We start from the raw sequence: 26,928 nt of genomic DNA on the forward strand, positions 1-26,928 counted from the left end.
CAAAAGGCTTCCTATTGAACTTAAGGTAAAATTCTTATTCCTTACCCTGGCCTAAAAGGTTCTACAAGATCTATTGTTGCTACCCTACCCCCTTTCCCCATTTTTCATCTTCTCATCCACCCTTTTTCCCTAACTTTGGCCATATTTGACTATACCTTTTATCAGCAACTTGAACTCACCCTTACACAACACTTGATCCTCTGCCTGGGGCACTTCCGTTTCTCTCCCATTCCCACATCTTATATTTGCTGCTTTTCATCCAAGTCCCAATTTATGGATGCTTCCTTAGAAGAGGGTTTGCCCAACCATCCTATCCAAAGTAGGCTTTCTTTACTCTGAACCCATTATCTTCCATAACAGCACACTATTTAGCATTGTATAGTTTTTTCCATAGTATTTTTCACAATGTTTTTTTGTTGACTTGTTTAAACATTGTTGTTTCCAACTTTTATATTAATATAACTCTTATATTAATAGGATGCAGATATCATTTAAACGCTTTTCAAATTATATTTAATATTCTGTCACTAGGGGGCAGTTGAACTTCTCTGATTAAATTCACCTAGTTTATCATCACTTTTTCTTCTGTATTATTTCCTTATGTCTGTTTTGAAAGAAATCAAATTGAGAGGTCCTGATAATATTTATATGAATTAATGTTTATTATCATGTTTATTGAATTCCTATTGGTATAATATATTCCTGGCTATACTAGATCAATCCTTACTCTAGAAAATTAGATTTTATGTTTATATGTAATTTCACATTTTAATATATAATATTCCCATGCATCTATCCTAGAGATTTTTGTTTGGGGAGAGGGTTAGGTGTGGGGTTGAGTGGAGTGGGCACTCTGTCTTGTCAACATCACAATCCACAAAATGATCTTAATCTAAGATATATGTACATACACACACGTACACACACACACAAGACTATCTTTTCCTGTTGGCATACATTCATATTACATGAAGGAAAAGAAACAATGGACTGCACATATCTAACTTTCTCTGTGAATTAATTTTACAGTAAGAATTTCTGAGATTTCAGCAAAAGCTTAATATCAATTAATCCTGTTTTTGTGTCTGTATGTGTGTTTTCTAAAGCGCAATCTAGTAAAGGAGAAGTTTTATTAATCATCAACCTCAAAATTAGTAACCATGCCTTACTTTTTCTTCTTCTCCCCCTCTCCCACCCTGCTGTTTTTGTTGTCTGTGTCCATGTGCTTTGTGATCTTCTGTATCTATTTATTTTTTCATCTTCTCTTCTTGTCTTTCTTCTCTAGGATTCACTGGGATTCGATCCTGGGGATCTCTGATGTGGAGAGAGGTTCCCTGTCAATTGCACCACCTCAGTTTCTGGTCTCTGCTGCGCTTCACCTTTACTCTCCCCTTCATCTCTGTTTTGTTGCATCATTATCTTGCTGCTTGTCTCACTTGGGTGGCACTGGCTCACTGCGTGGGCTCTTAGCTTGCCATGTGGGCACTGGCTTGCTGCATAGGCACATTTTCTCTTTTTCTTTTTCACTATGAGTCCCCAGGGATCGAACCCGGGTTCTCCCGTTTGGTAGGCAGAGGCCTTATTGCTTGAGCCACATCTGCTTCCCTTTGCCTTACTCTTAATGTGATTTGAAATTATGAAAATTTGAAATTGTGCAGATTAACAATATTTAGATTCTTACTCTAACAAAATCAGAAATATGTGAAAACCAAAATTTTTGTCAAGAATTCCGTAATTTCAGGTTGGCAGGCTTTGTGAATTTGAAATGTTCATTTTTGTTACTGCAAGAAGGTGGTGCCACTAAGCTGGTAAGCAAATATCTGCCATCCTCTTCTCAGTGTCATATGAACTGTGCTGTTTACAGACATCTGAATGTCCATGTGACTTTGTTGACTACGGTGCAGATAATTTAAACTTTGTTTATAAATTGAAATCATTTTGAAATCTTTTAACAGTGCCAGCCAAGCATGCATCAAGTTCTAATGCTAAAAAATGCATCTGAAAATCAGTTACTTTAAAACAGAAGTCTTAGATGTGATAAATTGCTATGAGAAGACCCAGAACCTGTCATGATACATATTACTATTAAATTAGGAGAAAGTACTCTGAATCATTAGCTAGAATGCCAACAAAATAAAAGCAACATTAAACTATATACCTTTAAGTTCATAAATTTTTGTATAACCAAGCAGGTTGATAGATTAAATGCAGGTACCAGGGGCTCATAACATTGTGATTGTAATGTGTCTCTAAATCGTACTATCATCTGTGTTAAGGAATGAAGTTTTTGTTTTTTTTTTTAGAAATTGTGAGTTAACAAAACAACCATGCATTCCATGTAGGATTCCTATATATTGCCCTACCACCACCACCTTAAATTGTTGTGACATGTTTGTTATAAATGATGAAAGGACATTGTCATAATATTACTGCTATCTATAGTCCATAACTTATATTTGGTTTGTTTTCCCACAAACCATCCTGTTAGTAACACCATGTGTTAGTACTGTACATTTGTTATAGTTCATGAGCGAACAGTCTCATATTAGTGCTGTTAACTACAGTGTGTCATTCACCTCGGGGTTCGCTGTGTTTTATGGTCGCCTGCCTTGTTCACTCTATCCAGAGTGTCTTTCAATGGCTCTCAGGTTAATCATGGAGTTGTGCTGTCATCACCTCACTCCATTTCAGAACGTTTTCATTAATCCAAAAAGGAAAGACTCCATACCCCCTTATATCCTCCCATTATTGACCCTTAGTAGTGATACAGTACCTTCTTTGCCATTGCTGTAAAAATATTACAATATTACTGTTAACTGTAGTCTATATGTTACCTTAGTTCTGTTTTTCCCATGTATCTCCAAATTCTTAACACCTCGTAATAGAAGAACATTTCTTGTATTTGTACTGTTGACCGCAACCATTGTCTACCACTGAAATCAACTATTACACAGTCCTTAGATTATCTTCTAGCTTTCTTTCAACTGACAATCTCCCTAGACTATCCTTTTCAGCCACCATCATATTTCTAAATCATCAGTGTTGATTATACTTGCTATAATGTTATACCATAAACTGTATTTCCCCACATTTACAATCCTGCTTAATATTGATTATATTGATTATACTTGCTATAATGTTATACCATAAACTGTATTTCCCCACATTTACAATCCTGCTTAATAAACATTCCACATACATTCATTTATCAGTTCCCCTTCTCTTAGATTCAACTCCATGAGTTTACTTATCATATTTAGCTCATATTAGTGAGACCACACAATATTTGTCCTTTCGTGTCTGGCTTCTTTCTCTCAACATAATGTCCTGAAGGTTCATCCATATTGTCTTATGCATCCCAAGGTCATTTCTTTTTACAGATGAGTCGTATTCCATCGTAATGTATACCACGTTTTGTTTATCCATTCATTGACTGGTGGACACCTGGGTGTTTTCCATCTTTTAGCAATTGTGAAAAATGCTGCTGTGAACATCAGTGTGCAAATGTCTGTTGTATCACTGCTTTCATTTCTTCTGAATATATTCCTATTAGGGGGATTGCCAGATTGTATGACTGTTCTATATTTAGCTTCCTGAGAAACTGCCAAAATGTCATCAGTAGAGGCTGCACCATTCTACATTCCTACCAACAGTGAAGGAGTGTTCCTATTTCTCTGCGTCCTCTCCAGCACTTGCAGTTTTCTTTTTCTTTCCCAAATAATGGCCATTCTCTAAGGTGTGAAATAATATCTCATTGTGGTTTTGATCTGCATTTTCCTGATAGCTAGTAATGTTTAGCATATTTTCCTGTGCCTTTTGGCCATTAGTATTTCTTCTTTAGAAAAATTTCTGTTTAAGTCTTTTGCCTATTTTTTAATTGGGTTGCTCATCTTATCATTGAGTTATAAGGCATGAATAATTTTTGATTGTTTGAAAGGTGGCTATAATAATGTTGAAAGTTTTATTCCAAGTGTTTGTTCTACCTAAATATATTTTAAAACAAAAATATGATATGAGGATTATAGATTTATACACTACAAGAATCCATCTCCACTTTTACATTTTGTTCCATTGAGAAAATAACTCAAATTATGAGACGTTTAGAATTTTCAGAATCCTTGAGAGTGCTTTCTTCTCAAAGATTGTGATCGCTTTATGTTTACACAAATACATATACATAAATATACACATGCTTTCCCTATTCATTCTTATGTCACCACTTTTTTTTTTTTTAAAGATTTATTTATTTCTCTCCCCTTCCCCCCGCCACCCCAGTTGTCTGTTCTCTGTGTCTATTTGCTGCATGTTCTTCTTTGTCTGCTTCTGTTGTTGTCAGCGGCACGGGAATCTGTGTTTCTTTTTGTTGCATCATCTTGTTGTGTCAGCTCTCTGTGTGTGCGGTGCCACTCCTGGGCAGGCTGAACTTTCTTTCACGCTGGGCAGCTCTCCTTACAGGGCTCACTCCTTGCGCATGGGGCTCCCCTACATGGGGGACACCCCTGCATGGCCAGGCACGCATCAGCCCTGTGCATGGGCCAGCTGCACACAGGTCAAGGAGGCCCGGGGTTTGAACCGTGGACCTCCCATGTGGTAGACGGACGCCCTAACCACTGGGCCAAGTCCGCTTTCCTCACCACTTTCTGAAGACACTAAAAGATGACAGCCACCAACATTGCTCTGAGGCTGTATATATAAGCATAAGTTCCATAACTTTTGTATTTTTAGCCCCCTTATTATATATCAGTATATTACTATAGTCATATTCTGATCAGCTGCAAGTTTTAGATTGAAGCCTCTGTAATTGTTATCTTTGTATCCATTTTCTTTTTATAGGTTGCTTCTCACTGCTTATTTTGTAGGGTTGTTCCCTGTATATGTAATAACATGAAAAACAATAGTCACCCCTGAGTTTATGAATAGGTTTTGTTCACAGAATGCTTTTTCAGGCCCAGATACTTGGCATTTGCAATTTGTTTTCCCATAAAAATAATGTTGTACATGGTGGCTAAATTATCAGACTAACATACCAAACCTCTTTATTTATAATTAACTTAGTCACCATTTAGAACTTGTTTTCTTTGAGAAAATGCATTGCAACTTCTAACCACAGGTCAAGGACACCTTCTAAACTTCCTGCATCCTCTCCCATACACACTCAGTATAACAACCCCTTTTTCCACATTGAACTTAAGCCTAGTAATGGGAATAGAAGCACTTCTGATTCTCAGTACATGGTGAATAGGAACCTGGAAATTTTGTGATACTAAAGAGAAGTTAGAAATTGAGGTCTCAGAAGAAAATCATGCACTCATAGCCTTTGACCATTTGGGCTGTGATTCTTGTGGAGTTGGAAGCTGCTGGGATGTTCATTAAGGATTTGGACTTTCCATGTTGGGATATAGAATTGATGATTGCTCCCTTGTTTTAACTCAACACCAGTAGGCAGGGGCAGATTGGTTCTGGTTGTGCAAAATTAGTTATTGATAAAAGCATTTTAAAAAAGCCTCCAGCTAACATCATACGTAATGGTGAAAGATAGAATGCTTTTCTCCTAATATTGGGAGCAATATTGAAATAATGAAAATGCTAAAATAATGATTGAAGTGATGATTGCAAACTATGTGATTATACCAAATACATTAATTGTACACTTTGGATGAATTGTTTGCTTTATTAATATATATCACTAAAATTTGTTTAAAAAAAAAAAAAGATTGGGAGCAAGGCAACAATATCCACTTCATCCTATATAATACCATGCTAGAAGTTCTAGCCAGTTCATTAAGGCAAGAAAGACAGAAAGGTATATAGAATGAAGAGGAAAAAATAAAACTATCAGTTTTCAGATAACATGTTTCCTTACGAAGAAGACTTCCAAAAAAATTTTCTGGAGATTAGAAGTGAGTTTAGCAAGGTCACAGGATATATAAGGTCAACACATAGAAATCAATTTTATTTCTATATACTAGCAGTGAATAATTGGAAACCAAAAAAAAAATTTTTTTAAGGAGGTATAGGAGATCGAACCCAGGACCTCATGCATCAGAAGCAGGCAGGCAACCACTGAGCTATAACTGCTCTCCTCCCCAATTTTTTAAATAACATAATAGGTGCAATAAATGAAATTATTAGGTTTATATCTGTCAAAATTTGTATAGAATCTTTATGCGGAAAACTGCAAAATGCTGATGAAAAGGAACCAAAGACCTAAGTGGTGGAGAACATACTGTGTTCATAGATTGGAAGACTTAACATAGTAAAGATTTCAGTTTAACCAAAATTGCTATATATGGAAGCGGACTTGGCCCAGTGGTTAGGGCGTCCGTCTACCACATGGGAGGTCCACGGTTCAAACCCCAGGCCTCCTTGACCCGTGTGGAGCTGGCCCATGCGCAGTGCTGATGCGTGTGAAGAGTGCCTTGCCACACAGGGGTGTCCCCATGTAGGGGAGCCCCACGCACAAGGAGCATGCCCTGTAAGGAGAGCTACCCAGCGTGAAAGAAAGTTCAGCCTGCCCGGGAATGATGCCACACACATGGAGAGCTGACACAGCAAGATGATGCAACAAAAAGAAACACAGATTCCCGTGCCGCTGACAACAACTGAAGCAGACAAAAAAGAACACGCAGCAAATAGACACAGAGAACAGACAACTGGGGTGGGGGGGGGGAGAAATCTTTTTAAAAAGTTGATATATAGATTTAATAAATTCTCATTAAAATCCCATCAGGATTTTTTGGAGATATAGATAGTTAAGCTGATTCCAAAATTTTTATGGAAAAGCAGAGGAACTAGAATACTCAGAAATTTTTCAAAAATTAAAGTCAGAAGTACAATACAGATCATAAGACATACTATGAAGCTACAGTAACCAAGACAGTGTAGTATTAGCAAAGAGACACACAGAACACTGAAATAGAGTCCAGCAGTAGACCCATAAAAATATGGAAAATTTTTGGTGTCATCTTAATTGAGATATAATTCATATGCTATATATAGTTATACAATATACCTATTTAAAATGGGCAGTCAGATGATTTTTACTATATACACAGAGTTGTGCAAACATCACCTCAGTCAATTTTAGGGTTTTTTCATTACCCTAAAAAAGAAAACCTGTGTGATTTAGCTAGCATGCCCAGTATCCCCATCCCCTGAGCCCTAGGCAATCACTAATCTGAAGGTTCTGGACATTTTATATAAGAGGAATCATGCAATATTTGTTCTTTTGTGTCTGGCTTATTTCATTTGGCTTAATGTTTTCAAGGTTTATTCATATTCTTGCAAGTATCAGTACTTTATTCCTTTTTATGACTGAATGATACTCCATTGTATAGCCATTCATCCATTGATGGACATTTGTTTTTTTCCCACCTTTCAGCTATAGCCAATTAGCTTTCTTTTTTTATTCCCCTCCCCCTTGTGGCTTGCATGCTGTCTGCTCTCTGTGTCCATTTGCTGTGCGTTCTTTTGTGTCTGTATTTATTTTTTTATTTATTCCCTCACCCCCTTGCAGCTTGCTTGTTGTCTGCTTTCTGTGGCCATTCGTTGCATGCTCTTCTGTATTTTGTGGTTTTTTTTTATTACTTGTCTCCCTTTTTGTTACGTCACCTTTTGAGTTGACTCTCCGCGGCGCTGTGCAGGCCGTTGGCACTCTGGGGCGCTTTGAGGGCCGGCAGCACTCCGTGGCACCCGGGCTCGCGGCTCTCCGCAGCGCATGGGTGAGGCTGTCTTCACAAGGAGGCCCTGGGACTCGAGATCCCAACTGATTGAACCACAGGTGCTTTCCCAATTGGTTCTTGGTAAAGGTGCAAAGGTTAATGAAGAAAGGATACTTTTATCAACAAAAGATGTTTAAACAGTTGAATATCCATATGAGAAAAAACAAAACAACAGGAACCTAATCCTCACACCTTTTATAAAAATTAACTCAAATGGACACAGATCTAAGTGTAAAACATAAAACTATAAAACTTTTAGAAGAAAGCGTAGGATAAAACTTTGTGACCTGGAGATAGAAAAAGAATTCTTAAACATGGTAAAAAACACAGTCCAAAAGAAAAAACTTATAAATTGGGCTTCATAAAAATTAAAACTTTTTCTCTGTTAATAACACTGTTAAGAGAATTAAAAGACAGAGTCAAAGACTACGAGAAAGTATTTGCAAATCACATATTAGATATCCAGAATCTGTAAAGAATTCTCAAAACTCAACAGCAAGAAAACAATCCAATTAAAAAATGGTCAAAAGACTTGGAACGGGACGCTTCACCAAAGAGAACAGTGATAACAAAGAGGAATGTGAAAAGATGCTTAACATCATTAATCATAAGGGAAATGCAAAGTAAGACCTTCAAGGTTATACCACTACACATCTGTTAGAAGCAAATAGGTACAGTGGGATACTTCTCAGCAATAAAAAGAAATGAACTATGGCTATATGCAATAACTTGACTGACTCTCAAAGGCATTATGCTGAGTGAAAGAAGCCAGTTTCAAAAGGTTAGATACTGTATGATTCTGTTTATATGACGTTCTGGAAAAGATGAAACAATAGTGATAAGAACAGATCAGTGGTTTCCAGGAGATAGGGATGGGGTGGGCTGTGCCTACAAAAGGACAGCACAAGGGACTTTTTCGAGATGATGAAATTTCTGAATCCTGATTGGGGTCGTGGTTGCAGGAATCTATATGTGCATGTGTTAAAATTTATAGAATTAAAAACCAAAGAAGACAAAAGTCATGGGCTCATTAAATGGGACTACTTCTAACTGTAAAACCAGTAAACTATAATAAACTGGAGGAAATAGTCACTAGGAAATCAGCCACTTTTTATGAGATAAAAAAAGAACAAAAAAGGAATAATGTTTTTTCTTCAATAGCCTCTTCTCACAATTTTATTTTTTTTTAAAGATTTATTTCTAGCTCTCCCTTCCCCCCCCGCCCCAGTTGTCTGTTCTCTGTGTCTATTTGCTCCGTGTTCTTTGTCCGCTTCTGTTGTCAGCGGCACAGGAATCATGTTTCTTTTTGTTGTGTCATCTTGTTGTGTCGGCTCTCCATGTGTGTGGCGCCATTCCTGAACTTTCTTTCACGCTGGGCGGTTCTCCTTACGGGGTGCACTCCCTGCGCGTGGGGCTCCCCTACGCGGGGGACACCCCTGCATGGCACGGCACTCCTTGCATGCATCAGCACTGTGCATGGGCCAGCTCCACACGGGTCAAGGAGGCCTGGGGTTTGAACCACGGACCTCCCACTAGACGGACGCCCTAACCACTGGGCCAAGTCCGCTTCCCTTCTCACAATTTTAGACTCTTTGTATCCAAATCTTTATTTTAAAAATCTTTTCCCTCCTAAATGCCTTTGTATTTATGTCAAAAGAGAATGTCTCAACTATTCTCTAAAAATCTTCTGTTTCATAAAACGTGCTGGTTAATTACTAAAACAGTAAACGCCAGAAAAACTACTCAGATTGATTAATTTTTATGGAGTTTTGCAGAATTGAATATTTTTTATAATATGTGCTATTGGGTCTTGTAAAGCTTTGCTGCAGATTTTTTTTGTAGTAATATTTGTTTTAACACAATATGACCATTATCAGTTTCTCTGGTTCATTATTAGTCATCTCACACAGACAGGTTCTGTTATATTTGTGTTTCTCCTAATACAGAGAATAAGAAAAGTGTAAGAAAGCATAACTTATTGACAACTTGTGGGAATAAAAAGTTTGAAAGGAATCATAAAATATGGAGGGCTTTTGAATGTGGTACATATAATTAAAGAATAAAATATGGGACTAGAATGTATAATAAGAACTTAGCATGTAGGAACCAAAAGTTAATCTGTATATACTCAACATTTGCCAGATTCTTATAGGATGCCCTCTTCAGCTCTGAACTTGGCAGCTTAAGCAAGATGTGGAAGCAATTGGCAGGATTCCTGAAAAGAGCAGTGAAATTGTTAGAAAAGGTTAAAAGAATGGAAGTTTCTTAGGGAAGAGAGAGTGGGGGAATTTAGAGAATACAAAGAGCTGGAACATGGATATTAATTCTTCATTTTGACTAATGAGGTGGTACCAAAAGGAATGTCCTAAATTTTTTAGGAGGGATTTATTGACATAAGAGCTTTTTTTCTCCATTCCAAGATGATTGTGACCATTTTGCATGTTCTCTGTTCTTCCCTGGGCTTTTCTGTTTTTTTCTCTCCCAATTGGGCCATTTTGATTTTGACTTCCCTTCTAGAATGAATCTCTCCTTGGCTCTCTCGGCTTCTTATCCTTCATTCCTTCCCTTCCCTCTTCCCCTGCCCCTTCTCCTTTGAAGAAATGTAATGGTTTTTGCTTCTACCTTTTTCTTCTCCCAGTTCTTCTCTATACACAGCCACCAGTGAGATATATCCAAAATAAAATACGCAAGGTCACCTTTCCTATTTACAGCCCTTTCTCAGCGCCCCATGGAACCTAGAGCAAAGACTCAAAACCACACTCTCCCCAGGGGCAGCATCCAGGAGAGGAGGGGTGGAGTAACAGGTGTCCATTACCCTCTGGCTTATATCATCTCGGTGGCAGTTCACTGTGAAAGACTATTGCTAACCTGAGTATGTTTGAATTACCCAGTGTGTCAGGAAACAGGGTGGAGAGTAATGGACTTTTGGGACAAGTTTAGATTCCTTGCCAGAAGATAAATGACTCTCCCTGCTTAGTTCTCTGCCTGCATCTCCAGTCCCATCCCTCGCCACCCTCTGCCCCCAACATCTCATCCTGCCCTGGACTGTGGGATTTGTTTTCCTTATATCTTCCATTACACATGTCTACAGTTCTTAGGATTTGTTTAATAATGAGAAGCTGAAGGGGGAAAAAAAGACCTCATAAGATTGCTTGGAACTTTTCAGAAGGATTGTTTTACTTGCAGTTAAAGACAAAACGAGCCTTGATTTCATGAATGTTTCCCACCTTATCTCCAGAGGGGTTTGCCATTCTAATTTGGAGTTTGTCTAGATTAGTATTGATGAAAAAGAAAAAAAAAAAGCATAAGTATATATTTATTGAATACTAATGGACAAATCTATTAATTCTAATTCCTTCTTGTGGAATCATAAAATATTAGAGCTAAGCAGAACCTTAGAGATATCTACTTCAAGCCCTCAATATAAAGATGAGAAGAAAAATGTGAGGGCCTTAAAAGCCTTGCCTGGGACACAGCTAAGAGTGATGTGGTAGTTCCGTTTGGAGCCAGACCCTGATTCCAAGTTCATGATACAGCAATCCTCCTTTGACATTTACCTTTTTGTGTGAAATATTTCATACTTATACAAAGATAGAAAAGCAAGCAACTTTGTCAAATAACCAATTGGTGTGTGTGTATTTTATATATCTTTTAATATTTAAGGTGACTTAGGTTTTTGGGTAGCAGGAACTGTTTGCCTTCAGTATTGGGAAACTTGGCTGATGTCATTACTTTTCTCTAGTAGAATGGCCTTAGTCCATTTATTTAACTTCTTGAGTTTGATTCCTCTTATATTTAAAAAGAAAGTTGAATTATTTTGACTTCTTAAAACTACCAAATAATAATAATGATTGTCAGCCTTCATATAGTGCTTACTATCTGTTGGTCATGGTTGCAAGTATGTATATTTACATATATTAACTACATACTCATGTAATTCCTGTAACCTGAGATCAGTACAGTTATTCCCATTTTATAGATGAGGAAATTGAGGCATGGAAGGTAAAGTAACTGAGGTCACATAGTAAAGAGTGGAACTGGGATCGAAACCAGGGAATCGGGCTCCAGAGTCCACACTCTAAACTCCTACATTTGATGTTTGTTCTCTCTCTGTTGCAGTCTTGCTACTGCTTTGAATAGGATTTAATGAAAACGAACATTTAAAGAAATGCCTCCTTATGTTCATTTAGATAATAAAATATGAATGCTAAATGCTTAAATTATTAGAAATGAACAACTGATAATAAGATCTATCCAAAGGAAAACTAAGAAGGTTGCCAATTATTAATAGTAGTTCTTTTATATATTTTAGGTAGTGTTCATTGACCAAAAGGGAATCTAAATCAAACAGAAGTTACATCTGGGTCTCTTCCATCTTTAAGCATGTATAATGACTTTTTGGAATTATTATTGAAAAACCCAAAAAAAAAACTTTTTAAAGTAGAATTTTTTTATTTATTTAATTTCCCCCCCTCCCCTGGTTGTCTGTTCTTGGTGTCTATTTGCTGCGTCTTGTTTCTTTGTCTTCTGTTGTCGTCGGCGGCACGGGAAGTGTGGGCGGCGCCATTCCTGGGCAGGCTGCACTTTTCTTTTCACGCTGGGCGGCATTCCTCACGGGCGCACTCCTTGCGCGTGGGGCTCCCCCACGCGGGGGACACCCCTGCGTGGCAGGGCACTCCTTGCGCGCGCATCAGCACTGCTCATGGCCAGCTCCACACGGGTCAAGGAGACCCGGGGTTTGAACCGCGGACCTCCCATGTGGTAGACGGACGCCCTAACCACTGGGCCAAAGTCCGTTTCCCTAAAGTAGAATTTAACCAGAGTACAATTGGTGATTGTTCTGTTCAATTCTGTGTTGGTGGATCCCTCTCTGGAACACTAGTTTATATTCTGTACACCGTATTTTAAGAAAAGCCCAACCAGACTGTGTTACACAAGAAAAATTTGAAGGAACTGGGGATGCTCAGCCTGAAGAAGGAAGTAGTCTCAAATATATGAAAGGATATTATTGTTTGGAAGAAGGATTCAAGTCCACAGGATAGAATTGGAACAGTAGGCGGAAGTTGCAGAGTGACAGCCAACTTAGTAGGAGCCAACATGGAAATTGGCTGGTTTATGTGGTATAGATTTCTTTGTCAGAAAGTTTTCAAGCAAAGGCTGGGTAATCTCTGGGAAAAGGATGTTGCAGAGCAGATTTTGTCATGCTTTGGTTAGTCCAGCTCCCTTGTCAGTTCCCTTTTCATGTCCCTGGCACATAATAGGCACTCAATACATAAATTACTTGTTTAAAAAATATGGAATGGGAGAAATAGCCTTATCTCATTCTTTAAAATGATATGATTTGTAAGGTGATGTATATAATTCTGCTCTGATCACAAGGAGGTGTTGAGAGGGAAGAATATTTTTTAATACAATTTTATTGAAGTATATCATTCATACATGAACATACATAAACAATAAGTATATAGTGAAAGTTGTGGACTTATAAAACAGGCATGCGTATCATCATACCGGATTCCCATACATCACCTCACCACCAACACCCCCTTGGAAAGAGAAGAATATTTAACAAAGAAGTTCTGTTTCCTCTTATATAGAACACAAAGTTCCATAAATCGCATTGACCTCTCCAGGAAAAGATAACTTGCATAGCTATTATATTAGTATTTATAAGTTTAAAATGTCAAAATGCACACATTATGCATGTCTTAGCTTAATAATTTGTGAGCTTTTTGATATTAGGGCTAAATCTTTTTGTGTTTCCCTTTATAGCACCTGACCCAAAACCTTTTTGAAATAATATATGAAAGTGCTTTCAAATTGTACGCAGGTGGGGAGGGGTCATTTGAAATTCTCATCCTTACAGAGAAATAAACTCCTATCATTTATATTTTCTAATGTTGGTTCTAAAATTTAGAGACAGTTAACTTCAGTGGACCATGTTTAATTGCCTTTACTGTAGCAGGAAGTATGTTCAGTGTTTGTTGTTTTTATAGGTGCATGTGAGGGAACCTTAGCCTGCTCTACCTGTCACCTCATCTTTGAAGAGCACATATTTGAGAAATTAGAAGCAATCACTGATGAGGAGAATGACATGCTTGATCTGGCCTATGGACTAACAGACAAGTAAGATTTTAGTATTATTTCATTTGTACTTATAATATGGTGAGATAGAAGTTTTATTACTTTGTGTTTATCTAAGACCAGACCCATGAATGTAATAGTGTTTTCCCAGCTAAGATAATATTACAAATTTTGAATATCAAATATATGGCATTTTTCTTTGTTTTCATTATTCCACAGTTCAGGCCTTTTTTTTTTTTTTAAGATTTATTTATTTATTTCTCTCCCCTTCCCTCCCCCCACCCCAGTTGTCTGTTCTCTGTGTCTGTTTGCTGTGTGTTCTTTGTCCACTTCTGTTGTTGTCAGCAGCATGGGAATCTGTGTTTCTTTTTGTTGCATCATCTTGTTGTGTCAGCTCTCCATGTGTGCGGCACCATTCTTGGGCAGGCTGAAGTTTCTTTTGCTCTGGGTGGCTTTCCTTATGGGGCGCACTCCTTGCACGTGGGGCTCCCCTACGCGGGTGACAGCCCTAAGTGGCATGGCACTCCTTGCGCTCATCAGCACTGCGCATGGGCCAGCTCCACACGGGTCAAGGAGGCCTGGGGTTTGAACCGCGGACCTCCCATGTGGTAGACGGACGCCCTAACCACTGGGCCAAGTCCACTTCCCAAGTTCAGTCCTTTTGACACTTTCCTTTTTATAAAGGTAAACAAAAAATTAATTGAAAATATAAGTTCAAGATCCTGGTAAATCTTTAGTCAATTCTTATTCTAAGAATTAATATTTATCACAGTTTAACTTGGGTTGTGATTAAATTTAATACTTCTTATGGTATTCTTGAAGGTCAGGTTTGCTAATTGAACAACATTTAGTAGAAAGTTTTACCTACTTGAGAGGAGAATTTTTAAAGAAACAATATATAATAGTAAAGATGTTAAGATGAATACTTCTGTTTATAAGTTAAATAGTGAATGTTGAAGTGAATCATATCTTTCTTTTGTTATTGATAGGTAGAGATACTCTTAAAAGTAGTAAGATTTACAGTAGCAAGTGACATTGTGATATCCTTTTTTTTTTAATCTAGTCTTTTGGTTGGAGTCAAGGAAGGTAACTAATTGATTTACTAATAGTGATAAGATAATGAGAGTTTACTTAATTAAGGTTGGCTTTGGTATTAAACTGTAATGTGGTGACCCTAATGAAAAAAGTTTTTTAAAAAATTAAAAATAATAGTAATAATAATAATTTTACTTAGTTCATGTATATTATGTAACTAGAATTTTATTAGACACCTAGTAAAACAAGCTCACCAAATCCTCACAAAATTTTTTGGATTATTGGTGTTTATTTTAGAGGTGAAATATTTTTTCCTTTCCCTCTTGATGGAGGTGAAACTCATAACCTGGGAGGAGAAACTGAGAAAAATAGTATCTCTTTAGACTCTAAAGCTACCTGTCCCTCCTTACTTCTAAAGTGCTTCATTATCTGTCAATGCTTTTTCTTTTTTTTTTAAAAGAATGACATGGAATACATTCAGTGACTTGATTTAATTCTGGAAATTGTCTCTTAATGGGATTGGTAAATCACAACTAACTGTTCGCCTTTGTATTCAGATAGAATTTGTAGTGCATGTCCTAAGTAAAGAGAAAAAGAAAAAGGGGATTGGGGGAAGAAGATGCAAGACTATTAAAAACTACAAAAAGACCGTTAGAAATTTGTTTAGAACTCAAGAATGGAGAGCAAGGAATAGCTTTTATAGGATTTTAGAGTTGGTTTTCTTAAGTACAGAGAGCTTTAGTAGAGATACTTTTCAAGGAAAGAAGATAATGCTTTCGCTGTTAGCATTTGCAAAGCACTTTGGCAGAAAGTGGATGTGGCTCAAGCAATTGAGCTCCTGCCTACCACACGGGGGTGGCTTCTGAGTTCGGTTCCCAGTGCCTCCTGGAGAAAATGAGCAAGACAGCAAGTTGGTGTGATGGGCAGGCACGGTAAGCTGACACAACAAGATGATGCAACAAGGAGATACAAAGAGGAAAGCCAATAAGAGACTACAAAGCAGGGAGCTGAGGTGGCTTGAGTGATTGAGTGCCTTTTTCCCAGGTTCGATTCCTGGTGCCTCCTAAAGAGAAGACAAGCACACAGCAATGGACACAGAGAGAGGACGGCGAGTGCAAACACTGGGGTGTTGGGGGGTGGGGATAAGTAAATAAAAAACAAATCTTTAAAAAAAAGCGCTTTGACATCTTTGGAAAGGAAAGAATTTTGTTCAAAGCTAATAGCCACACGTAAACAACTAACAACTATTACTAAGATACCTTACAGTTGTAAAACAAAGAAAGAAAATTCAACCTTTTAACCCATATATTTGAATTTCAAGTTAAATGTTATGTAGATTTATTTTATTTTATTTATTTCTCTCCCCTTCCCCTCCCAACCCACCCGTTGTCTGCTCTCTGTGTCCATTTGCTGCGTGCTCCTCTTTGTCTGCTTTTGTAGTTGTGTTTCTTTTTGTTGCATAATCTTGTTGTGTCAGCTCTCTCTGTGGGCGGTGCCATTCCTGGGCAGGCTGCACTTTCTTTCGCGCTGGGCAGCTCTCCTTATGGGGCACACTCCCTGTGCGTGGGGCTTCCCTACGCGGGGGACACCCCTGCGTGGCAGGGCACTCCTTGCGCGCATCAGCACTGCGCATGGGCCAGCCCCACACGGGTCAAGGAGGCCTGGGGTTTGAACCGTGGACCTCCCATGTGGTAGGCAGACGCTCTAACCACTGGGCCAAGTCCACTTCCCAAATGCTATGCAAATGTCTTTAATTTTTGAAGATAAAGCACCACTATTTTAATGTTTATTGTAGGATGTACTCCACTGTGATTATTGGTGGATTGATTTTATACTCATATGGCACCCTTAAGAGCAGAGGCCATGTCTTATTTCATCACTGTATCTCCAGTGCTTTTAGCACAGTGCCTGACTCAAAATAGGCCACCAAATATTTGTGGAATTAATAGGTGATGAAAAAGAAGCTTCAGGAATTATCTGTGAATCTACATTTGATGATTGTCATTGCTCCTGCCATGCCATCAGTTTCCATGTATAATCTACACAGATTTCCTTGTTTCTTTATCTAGAGGATGAGGATAATAATAGTACCCATCCTATAGGATTGTTGTGTGGTATTAATGAATAAATTTATGATAAAGCCGTTAGGACAGTGCCTGGTAAAGCAGTCATTAAATGATAGTTAGTAGTGTTATAACTACAGCAGTATCAACTTACATGTTAAGTACCTACTCTAATGCTTAACCACTTCACAAAGATTATTTCTAACCTGCAGGGTTAGGCAGAACTATTGCTATTTTATTGAGGGGAAAACAAGGTTTAGTTTTCCAAGATTTGCTCAAGGCCATACAGCTAGTGGGTACCCGAGCCCTGATTTGAATTCAGTTATGTTGGACCCCCAAACCCTTGGATTTTTGATATTTTAAGCTGCTTCTCTCAATTAAAAATCAACTTGGGAATAAAGTAAATTTAATGCTCAGTGTATTTCTATCGTCAGGTATATATGACAAGGGAGACTTGAGAAAATATCTTCAAGGTTTACACAAGTGTCAGAATTATGTGGGACTAATAGTAGTAAGAAATCAAGGAAGACTTGCTGTTCTTCTCCTTATAACTTACATACTGGGTAGACTTTAGAGCCAGAGATCTTTAAGGAGGCAAATGAAACAGAAGAATGAGAAAATAGCCACAGAGCTCTAGTGCCTTATTTTCTAGGGCCATAGAGCAAAAAAGAGCGCTCGGTGGCCCCCTCCCTATAGTCCCATGATATGCTTCTTGGTCTTCTGTCACTATGCTTATATTCTACCCTGTTTCATTTATAATTGTTTTCAGCTCTATTTACTTTTCTTTCGTAAAAGCCCCTTAAAAATAATAGAAGTGATGAATGTGCAAATATGTGATTATACCAAATACCATTGATTTTATACTTTGGATGGATTTATGCTTTATTAATATATATCAATAAAATTGATTTGATTTATTAAAAGTCCCTTAAAAACCTCCTTTGTCTTGCTTATCTTTATGTAAACACCAAGAGTAACCAGCTGATGAATTTTGTCCAAATTGGCCTGCCACATTTTCTTTCCTGCAGACAGAGCTTAATTCATAATTGAGTATTGTCAAGGTTGTTTCTAATAAAAATGAAAAAAAAAAAAAGGAACTATTGGTGGAAGGGGGGTTTTCTCTATCAACAATCAGTATTTCCCATGGTTGAATTTACCCTTTTATTCCAAAACTTCCCAGTAGTCCCTTATTGCTTGCCAGTTAAATTTCTCACACTCTTTAATTGGTGTTCAAAGCTTTCTGTGGTTTGTCCACCCTTTCTAGTTCATCATTCTCCTTGTCTATTTTGTGCAGCAGCCAAGCTGAAATACCATCTTCCCTCAAACATGCCCTGAACTTTCCTGCACTGTTACCTTTGCCGCAGATGCGTTTCTCCTTATCACCTCTTAAATCCTACCCTTCCTTCAAAGCCTCTTCTAAACACCATCTTCCCTGAGCAGAAGTAACTGCTTTTTCTTTAGACCTCAGAGCCATTTGGCTTTCTCTGAGGCATATGTCACAATCTCATACGTTAATTTTCTGCAGATATGTCTCAACTCTTCTTTTTGATTAAAATTTACTGTAATATTAGCAATCCTTGCAGCAGTCTTATGAGGATCACTCTCATTATCCATCTTTAGGATTCGATTAGGAAACTGCTATTTGGAGGGGTAAACAGAGTTGCCTGTGAACATGCTGTGGTCAGGCTGGATTCTGGACCACAGATTTGTTTGCACTCACCTCTCCGCTGCCTCCTGAGGGGCATTTGGTATCCCTAGCACCCAGCACGGTGCTTGGCACATTGAGTCGCTCTTCTGTGTATCTCAGTGACATTTAGCACTGGGCATTTAGGTGCTTGGTAAATATTTGATGTATACCTTAATGAAATCAACACCTGCATATCACACTTAATCAAAGTGAAGACAGTTTGGTTGTACTAACATTTATTTTAATATGGCACTAAGAAAGAAAGCAACACTATTAATTAAAGTATGGCACAGTGCTTTCTTAATCACAATATTTTGTATGTTTTGAAGGAGCTATTTAGACTTATGTAGACACAGATTTGTACTATATCCCTGTTATGAAAAAGGAAAATAAAAATGAAACAGAATTCTGCAAATAAAAAGAAAATGGAATTGTAGTCATTCCTCCATGACAAATATTTATACCCTATTTTTGACACTTTTCTGCTTGCTTTTGAACTTTTGTTTTATAATCTTTTGAACTTAATTTTGGTTGATAACAGACTCAATACAGAGTATTAACAGCTCCCATCACTCGAAGACAAACCTGTGTGACTATTGGAACCAAATTAATGGCCATGACAAGACTGCACCTGACAGTGGAGCAGGGATTGTAAGATGCCATTGATTTTAAGGTGCATCTTGATTTCAGAGATGTTAAAAATGTTGAAAAAAAAATATGTATCTTATGACTTATCGTATCCATTTCTTATGCATTCCAAATCTCTTCTTTTAAAGGCTTTAAAAAATAGCTCTCTTTTTATAGTTTGTGGTTTTAATAATCTGGGAGTTGATTAATTTTCTTAGTCATGCTAACCTTAGTTCTCTTCTCCACCATTGTGTTTTTGGACTGTTTGATTGCCTGTCAGCCACTTCACCAAAAAGAGCTGTAGTTCTGGTGAAGAAATTAGTGATAGAAATGAGAGGCTGAAAGGAAGCTTTGGCATGCAGCTTTTTTAGCTTTTCATATTTGTACTCTGCTACCCTCTAGTTGGTAGGGTTGATTATGTTGTTTCAACTTAAGGGGGATGTTTTGCTTTTGGTAAGAAAGCAAGAAAACATCCTAAACAACAGTACTGCCTTGTGAATAATATCTACATAATACTAAACCGTGCCTCCCCTCCTTTTTCAAACAGATCACGGTTGGGCTGCCAAGTCTGTTTGACTAAGTCTATGGACAATATGACTGTTCGAGTACCTGATGCGGTGGCTGATGCCAGACAGTCCATTGATATGGGCAAGAACGCCTAAACTGGAATATATAGGAATATTTTCATGAAATTTTACCTATTTTTATAATGATTATTTCTTAATGTAATTAAATGAAACCATGGATAAATGGATTTATTGTTATAAGTAGCTTTACTATTTAATTTACCTTGTGTAACTACTGAATTTTGTAGTTCTGAAAGTATGCAATCTTTATTTTGGTTAAATTAGAAAAATGTCAACCAAATATTAGAAAATAGTATGATAAAACCTAACATATTTTACCTTATATTTGTTTAATGATATTAGCAAAATGTTTTAATATAAATCTTATGTCTGCTTACCTGTAAAGTAGATTAAAAAGCTGTGATTATCTCTGTCTGATCTTGGTGAAGGTGGGAATCTAAAATTGCCACCTTGTTTAGGGCTATACAACTAATTAGAAGTTCTGGTACTAGAACCCACATCTTGTCACTACAAGTTAAATGTTCAGACTGAAACTAGAAAAATTATTAATATCTTACTTAGAGCAGCAATTAAATATGAATGTGTATTGACAAAAATATTTAATTGCTCAGTGAACAATTTCAAAGACAGTTATTAACCTTATAAAGAAATAATTTCAAAATTCGGGGGAGCAGATGTGGCTCAGGTGGTTGAGCACCTGCCTCCTACATGGGAGGCCCCAGGTTCAGTCCCGGGTACTTCCTTAAAACAAAAGAAAAACAAAAAGCAAACAAATGAGAAAACCACCTCAGGGGGAGCCCACGTGGCTCAGTAGTTGAGCAGTGACTTCCCACATACATGGTCTGGGGTTCAATCTCTGGCAGTGGTTCCTCAAAAAAAAAAATTTTTTTTTTTGATTCCTTGAGAAATCTGAACATAAGCATTATAACACTATAAAAGAAGTTTGATTTTTGTTCTGACACTAATGGAGGAATAAACTAAACCTTAGATATCTTTATTCTTTCTTCTTCTAAACAAAATGATATGTCTCTGTAATCTTTTAAAAAATAGTGCTGAATTGTACGTCTCTGTAGGTAGCAGAACGGGAATCTTATGAATTAGATTTTCTTTGTCTTGAGCCAGAAAAAGAAATGAAGAGGTTGTTGAATTGCCCAGCTCCAGGGGGCGCCATTCCCTTAAATGAGGCTGAAGTTCCACAGCAGTCCTGGAAGTGAGGGAATGGATTTGAGTATCATAGATTAACAATCACAAATGAAATATATTTGTGTTCTTATTTTTACTAAAAATAAATGCGTACAAGTTAATGAAGGGGTAGGCGGTTTGCTTTTTGGAAGTATAGTAAAACTAAGACTAATTGTGAGGCAAGATCAGAACAAATTAGTGAAAAAATGTCAACTCTAAGACAACTGAATAAGGTTCAAGTACATCATGCAGGGTGATGATTTTTACAAATATTTGTGGAGTACTATATTTGGGATAAGGCAGTGTTTTATGTCTGTTGGGAAATACAGAGCCAAACAAGACAAGGAATACCCTCAGGCAGCTCACCTTTTATCAGCAAAAGGAGAACATATGCACAAATAATCTGCTTGAACTAAAATGACCAATTTGCCAGATAAGGATTCTTTTAAAGTAATTAATATGTAAATCGTGATTAGGAAGAACTTGAGACTTCTGATGTTCTTTAGGTGTTTAATAATTATTATGTGCCTTCTATATGTAGAGAGCTTCAAAATGATATGTTTTCTTAAGTAGCTTTAATATTTTCTCTTTATTCTTGCATGGATTACCTAAACTTTCCTTTCCAAAGCTACATGGTTTAGATTTTAAATTAGAAAAGTTCAAATTAAAGACGTTGAATTGTATTACTTAAATAAAACCTACTAAATTTATTAAATAGAAGGTATATTCTATAATTGGTTTGTATAAAGGTTATTTTTCCAGTTGAAAAAAAATCATTATTCCATTTTTTATGCATATGCATTATAGGTAACTGTATTATAGTTATCTTTTGCTGCAAAACAAATTACCCTAAAACTTAGTAGCTTAAAACAACAACAGTCTTCTGTTATCTTAGATGGTTTCTGCTGGTTGTGGATTCAGAGAGGACCAAGCGGGGATAGCTCATCTCTGCTCCGGGCTGTGGGGCCTGAACTTGAAGAAGATCAAAGGCTAGGCGCCGCACTCCCCTGAACGCTCCGTCACTCAGCGCCGGGCAGGGATGCTGGTGTTGGTTGGGGATCTAGAAGGGGCTGTTGCGGGAACACTCACACACGACTTCTTCAGATACCTGGGCTTCCTCACCATAGGGGCTGGGTTTCTAAGGGCTAGTGTCCTAAGCAAGAGCTAGCAGGCTACCAAGCAGAACTGTATCCTCTTTATGACGTAGTGTCTGAAGAAACCAAGCATCACTTCACCTCTTTTCATCGGAAGTGAGGCACCAAGTCTGGCCCACTATTTGAAGGGAAGGATGTTGAAGAATTTGCAGACATGTCTTAAAGCTATCGTCAGTTTGCAGATTCACTTACTGACTTCCTGTGACAGTTGGCCTTTATACCTAAGTGTTCTAGACTTTTTAAAAAATACCTATCCTTTTTTTTTCATTAGGAAATTGTAGGTTTTCAGAAAAACCATGCATAAAGTACAGAGTTCCCACATATCCTCCCTCACAAACACAGTTTTCACTATTGTTAATACTCTACATGGAAGCGGACTTGGCCCAGTGGTTAGGCGTCCGTCTACCACATGGGAGGTCCACGGTTCAAACTGCGGGTCTCGACCCATGTGGAGCTGGCCCACGTGCAGTGCTGATGTGTGCAAGGAGTGCCCTGCCATGAAGGGGTGTCCCCACGTACGGGAGTCCCACGTGCAAGGAGTGCTCCCCGTAAGGAGAGCCACCCAGCATGAAAGAAAGTTCAACCTGCCCAAGAATGGTGCTGCCCACACGGAGAGCTGACACAACAAGAAGACGCATCAAAAAGAAACACAGATTCCCGTGCCGCTGACAACAACAGAAGTGGACAAAGAAGAACACGCAGCAAATAGACACAGAGAACAGACAACTGGGGTGGGGGCAGATAAAATAAAATATTAAAAAAAAATACATTAGTGTGGTACTTTAGTTGCAATTGATGAAATAGTATTATACTACCAGCTGTAGTCCATCGTTTTACATTTGGGTTCACTATTTAGGTTGTACAGTTCCATTGTATTTTAAAGTTTTTATTCTGGTAACATATATACAACCTCAAACTTTTTATTTTAACCACTTACAAATATACAATTCAGTGTTTTTAATTACAGTCACAGTGTTGTTCTACCATTACCACCCTACATTACCAAAACTCTTCCATCACTCCAAACAGAAACTCTGTACCAGTTAAGCATTACTTTCATCCGTACCTCCACCCTACGCCCTGGTAACCTTTTTTCTAGTTTCTGACTTTAAATTTGTATGTTCTGATTGTTGATATATATGCCTAAAAGTGGGATTGCTAGAGTGGTAAGTCTACTTAATTTTTTGAGGAACTGCCAAAAGTTTTCCCAGCAACTGCACAGTTTAACATGCCCACCAACAGTAAATGAGTGTTTCTATTTCTCCACATTCTCTCCAACACTTATTTCTATTGTTGTTTTTTAATAGTGATTCCAGTGGATGTGAAGTGGTATCTCATTGTAGTTTTGATTTGCATTTTTCTGATGACTAATGATGTTGAGTGTCTTTTCATGTGCTTATTGACCATTTGTATATCATCTTTGGAGAAATATCTGTTTAAGGCTTTTGCCCATTTTTTAATTGAATTGAGAGTTCTAAACTTTTTGAGAGGGATTCATTTTTCCACTTGTATTTTGAAAAATTCTCATGACTCCTTTATTGTAATAGCTTTATTATATTATGATTTGTTTCATTCTTTAAGTCCCATCACTATTCTTGACAGTTGATTTAAGTAATAAGAAAAAATGATGGGCTCCTTTCATTACTGTATAATTTTAGTTTACATTCATAGTCATTTTTTTTGCCATCAAGAAAGGGATCTTCCTTTGGTATAGTACTCTATGTAATTGCTTGTGATGTGTTGATACTTAATATTGTATTTAGTTTTCATACATAAAACTGAGTTGTAATTACCTAAGTAATTCAGAGTTACTGAAGTTGCTTTTTAAGTGAACTGTTCTAAGAATTGCCATAACTTTTTGCCTAATCTTTGCTGTGAAACTATTGTCTAACTTTTCTGTTTTAAGGGAAAGTTGTCCTACATTCTTAATAGCTGTATATATGGTGATATTTTACCCATGTAGTCTCTATCTAATGGCCAACCAGCATTTATTAGAACAATTAACATTTCACTTGAAAATTGTTTCCTGAGGGTAACGATTCATGGTATGCTTGCCCCCATATGTCTCTCCCATTTTACAGCTCTTTTAGGGGCTTTTTCTTTTCTTTAAACTACCTGACATTTTGTGGTAAACCACATTTTGGATCAGAATTTTAGATCACATTCTTATTTATAGAACAACTATCACTCTATTAAAAAAATAGAAATAATATGTTGTATGTACATTCCCAAAAATAGCATATGAAACTTGATTTTATATATAAATCACAGTAAGACATTCCAACATTACATATAAACTTTGTTTCCTATTAGAGAAATATTTAAGAATAGAAATAGGATTCGGTTAAGCAACAGAATTCCTTTAATGTGTCAACATGTCGCATGATATCCCAATTTTTATCAGATTTTCTACTGTTTATAGATTTGTAGAAACTGAAAAATTAGAAACCCAGCTGGCAGTCATGACTGCTAGCAGAGACACAAATAAATGTAGCTCAGTTTAACGGAAAGAAATGGGGAGTTAAAAGATGGTTTAAATATACCAGGAACAACTTAGTAGCGGAGGTGATGGAAAGGACCTTTACAGTGAGATGCACTGCTTCTACAAACTCGTATGTAGTAGATCATCTGATAGATGTCTTACAGTTCTGTCCTTTTTGACACTCATTTTTTATCTTATCTAAGATGCATTGCCTTTTAATTTTTAGACTTGATTTGAATTTATAAAACTAAGCAACACTATTGTGCCTTTCTGCCTTTTTGTCTATTAGCTGTTTCAGAAACCATCAACACTCAGCTTGATTTACCCCAGGAGCTTTTCACCACTGCCTCATTGTTCCTTTCTCCACTTCACACTGCCTTTAATAACATTTACTACATATGGCATCTATAGCACTTATTATTTAGAGCATTTACTACATTGTAAATAGACTTTTAAAAATAAGGACTGGCCATTCATTTGTAAGTACTGTGTCTTATCATAGTATTTAGTCCACATTAACTGTGCAGTAAATGTATAAATCAAAATCTGGCCTTACAAGTAATATGCTTCAAGCCTTTGGCTGCTTGGCAGGCATCTCTTACGGATGAGACTACATGAGCTCAGTATATAATAGATGCATAACAAGCCTGCATCCCAGCCTGACTTGACAGGAGTCAGGATAAATAGGAATGTTTCCTTGAGAGATCAGATAATTTCCCCTGCATTACAAAGGACCATGTTCAAGCTTGTCACCTTTTCTTTTTTTTTTAATGTCTCTTAATGAGTTTGATGAAAGAACTTCTGAGTGGGCTGAATGCAGGTCCTTTGCTATGAAGAATAGAAAGGGAAATATTCTTCAGCTCAGCAGTGATGTGTTTCACCAGAAATTTGATTCTTCTGTTATGAGGAAGGAAGGCACAAGATAGACTGTTTTGAAACCAAAGTCCACTGTCAGGTATTTTCCGAAAGTCTACTTATGGTCATTAGTTTGTACAATACATTAGCCTTCGTTTATGAGATAATGGTACATTTTAGAACCATTTCACCAGGAGGCCAGTGTGGCTTCAGACTACCTATTCCATAACTACATTATTGAATTTTTTTGTGGCCTCAGTGGGCCACTAGTAACTTCTACAGTGAACGTTTCCTAAACCAAAACATCTTGTCTGTGCCTTGCTGTATAGAACTTTGGGCCTTGATTGCCCATTTCTTTATGTACTGGACCAGGGAAGAAAGCCTAGTCAAGGCCTTCTTGCCCTGCCTTCACATAGAGGTAGATTACCAAAATAAAAGGCAAATCATTTTCTAGATTTAGGGAAGAAATTATGCACAACGATGTGTCTGGTTTGGGATCTGGTAGATCAGTGGTTCTTGAAAGGTGAGTGCTGTAGGTCCTCTAGATGGTACATGGGCTCATCCCCTTGAACCATTGTGCTAATATTGTGACACATTAAAATTTGGTTTTTGTTTTACAAATTTCTTGACAGCTCAATATAGTTTATTGAAGTATTATCATTGGATAGCTCTTGCATGATAGATAACTGTTCTTTGAACATAGGCTTAAACACTTTGGGGGAAAAGTTTTAATTCTGGAAGGGTTCCATTTAGTAATTCTATTACAGGGGCAGGTAGAGGTGCTTACTGCTTAGTGAAAAGAGCTGCGCCCTGTACAATCAAGTGCATCTGCCAGAAAAATTTTCATGTGTATAGTAAGTTCTTCTGTTCAAGTGATGTGATCTACCTAAGGTCAACTTAAGTTATATCTTTCTTATTCCAAATGCCTTGAGGACTAAATGGCACATAATAGTAAATATTACTTCAATCTGTTGAATGGATCTTCTATGAAAAAATCTACTTCCTTTGCTCACCACTGCCCCAAAAGGCTTCTGGGATAAAGTAGCAGCAGCTTTAGGGGAAGGAGAAATCTCCGGTTAGAATTTTGGATTAAAAAGGATGATTATGTTAAATGAATCAGCTAAACCAAAAAGAAAAGAGGTTATCATCAGCATTTTATCAGGGTGCCGAAGAGGCAAACTTTCAAGTGTTTTCTAATCTTTATTTGCCAGACAGTTGAACTCTTCAGGGGAACTAAATTATTATTTAAGAACACTGCTAGAATTTACAAAACTGAAAGTGTTCATGTACACAGCAGTGGAGTAGACAATTTGACCTCTGGTACCCACCTTTACCATCTTCCATCTACCCCGGGTTCACTGCAAAAGTGGTTTTATCTTTAGGATGCTGAGCTGCTTTTATTGTGGATGGTGGTCCCTGGAAGGTGACTTTCCTGACTTCTTTCCTTCATC

At 37.4% G+C, this 26,928-nt stretch overlaps 1 protein-coding gene across 2 annotated transcripts in view; it reads left to right on the forward strand.

The window, feature by feature from the left end:
- The window catches only part of FDX1 (ferredoxin 1), a 34,931-nt gene extending 13,211 nt beyond the window's left edge, over positions 1–21,720 (forward strand). Inside the window, exons 3-4 of one of the 2 annotated variants that reach the window (XM_012520704.4) lie at positions 13,718–13,847; positions 19,765–21,720. In XM_012520704.4, coding sequence (XP_012376158.1) covers positions 13,718–13,847; positions 19,765–19,879 — 245 coding nt within the window. In that variant the 3' untranslated portion in view covers positions 19,880–21,720. The other variant, XM_058289456.2, reaches the window with a different exon arrangement.
- Positions 21,721–26,928: the final 5,208 nt, after the last annotated feature.

The sequence above is a fragment of the Dasypus novemcinctus genome, chromosome 27, assembly GCF_030445035.2.
Source record: "Dasypus novemcinctus isolate mDasNov1 chromosome 27, mDasNov1.1.hap2, whole genome shotgun sequence".
Classification (NCBI taxonomy): Eukaryota; Metazoa; Chordata; class Mammalia; order Cingulata; family Dasypodidae; genus Dasypus; species Dasypus novemcinctus.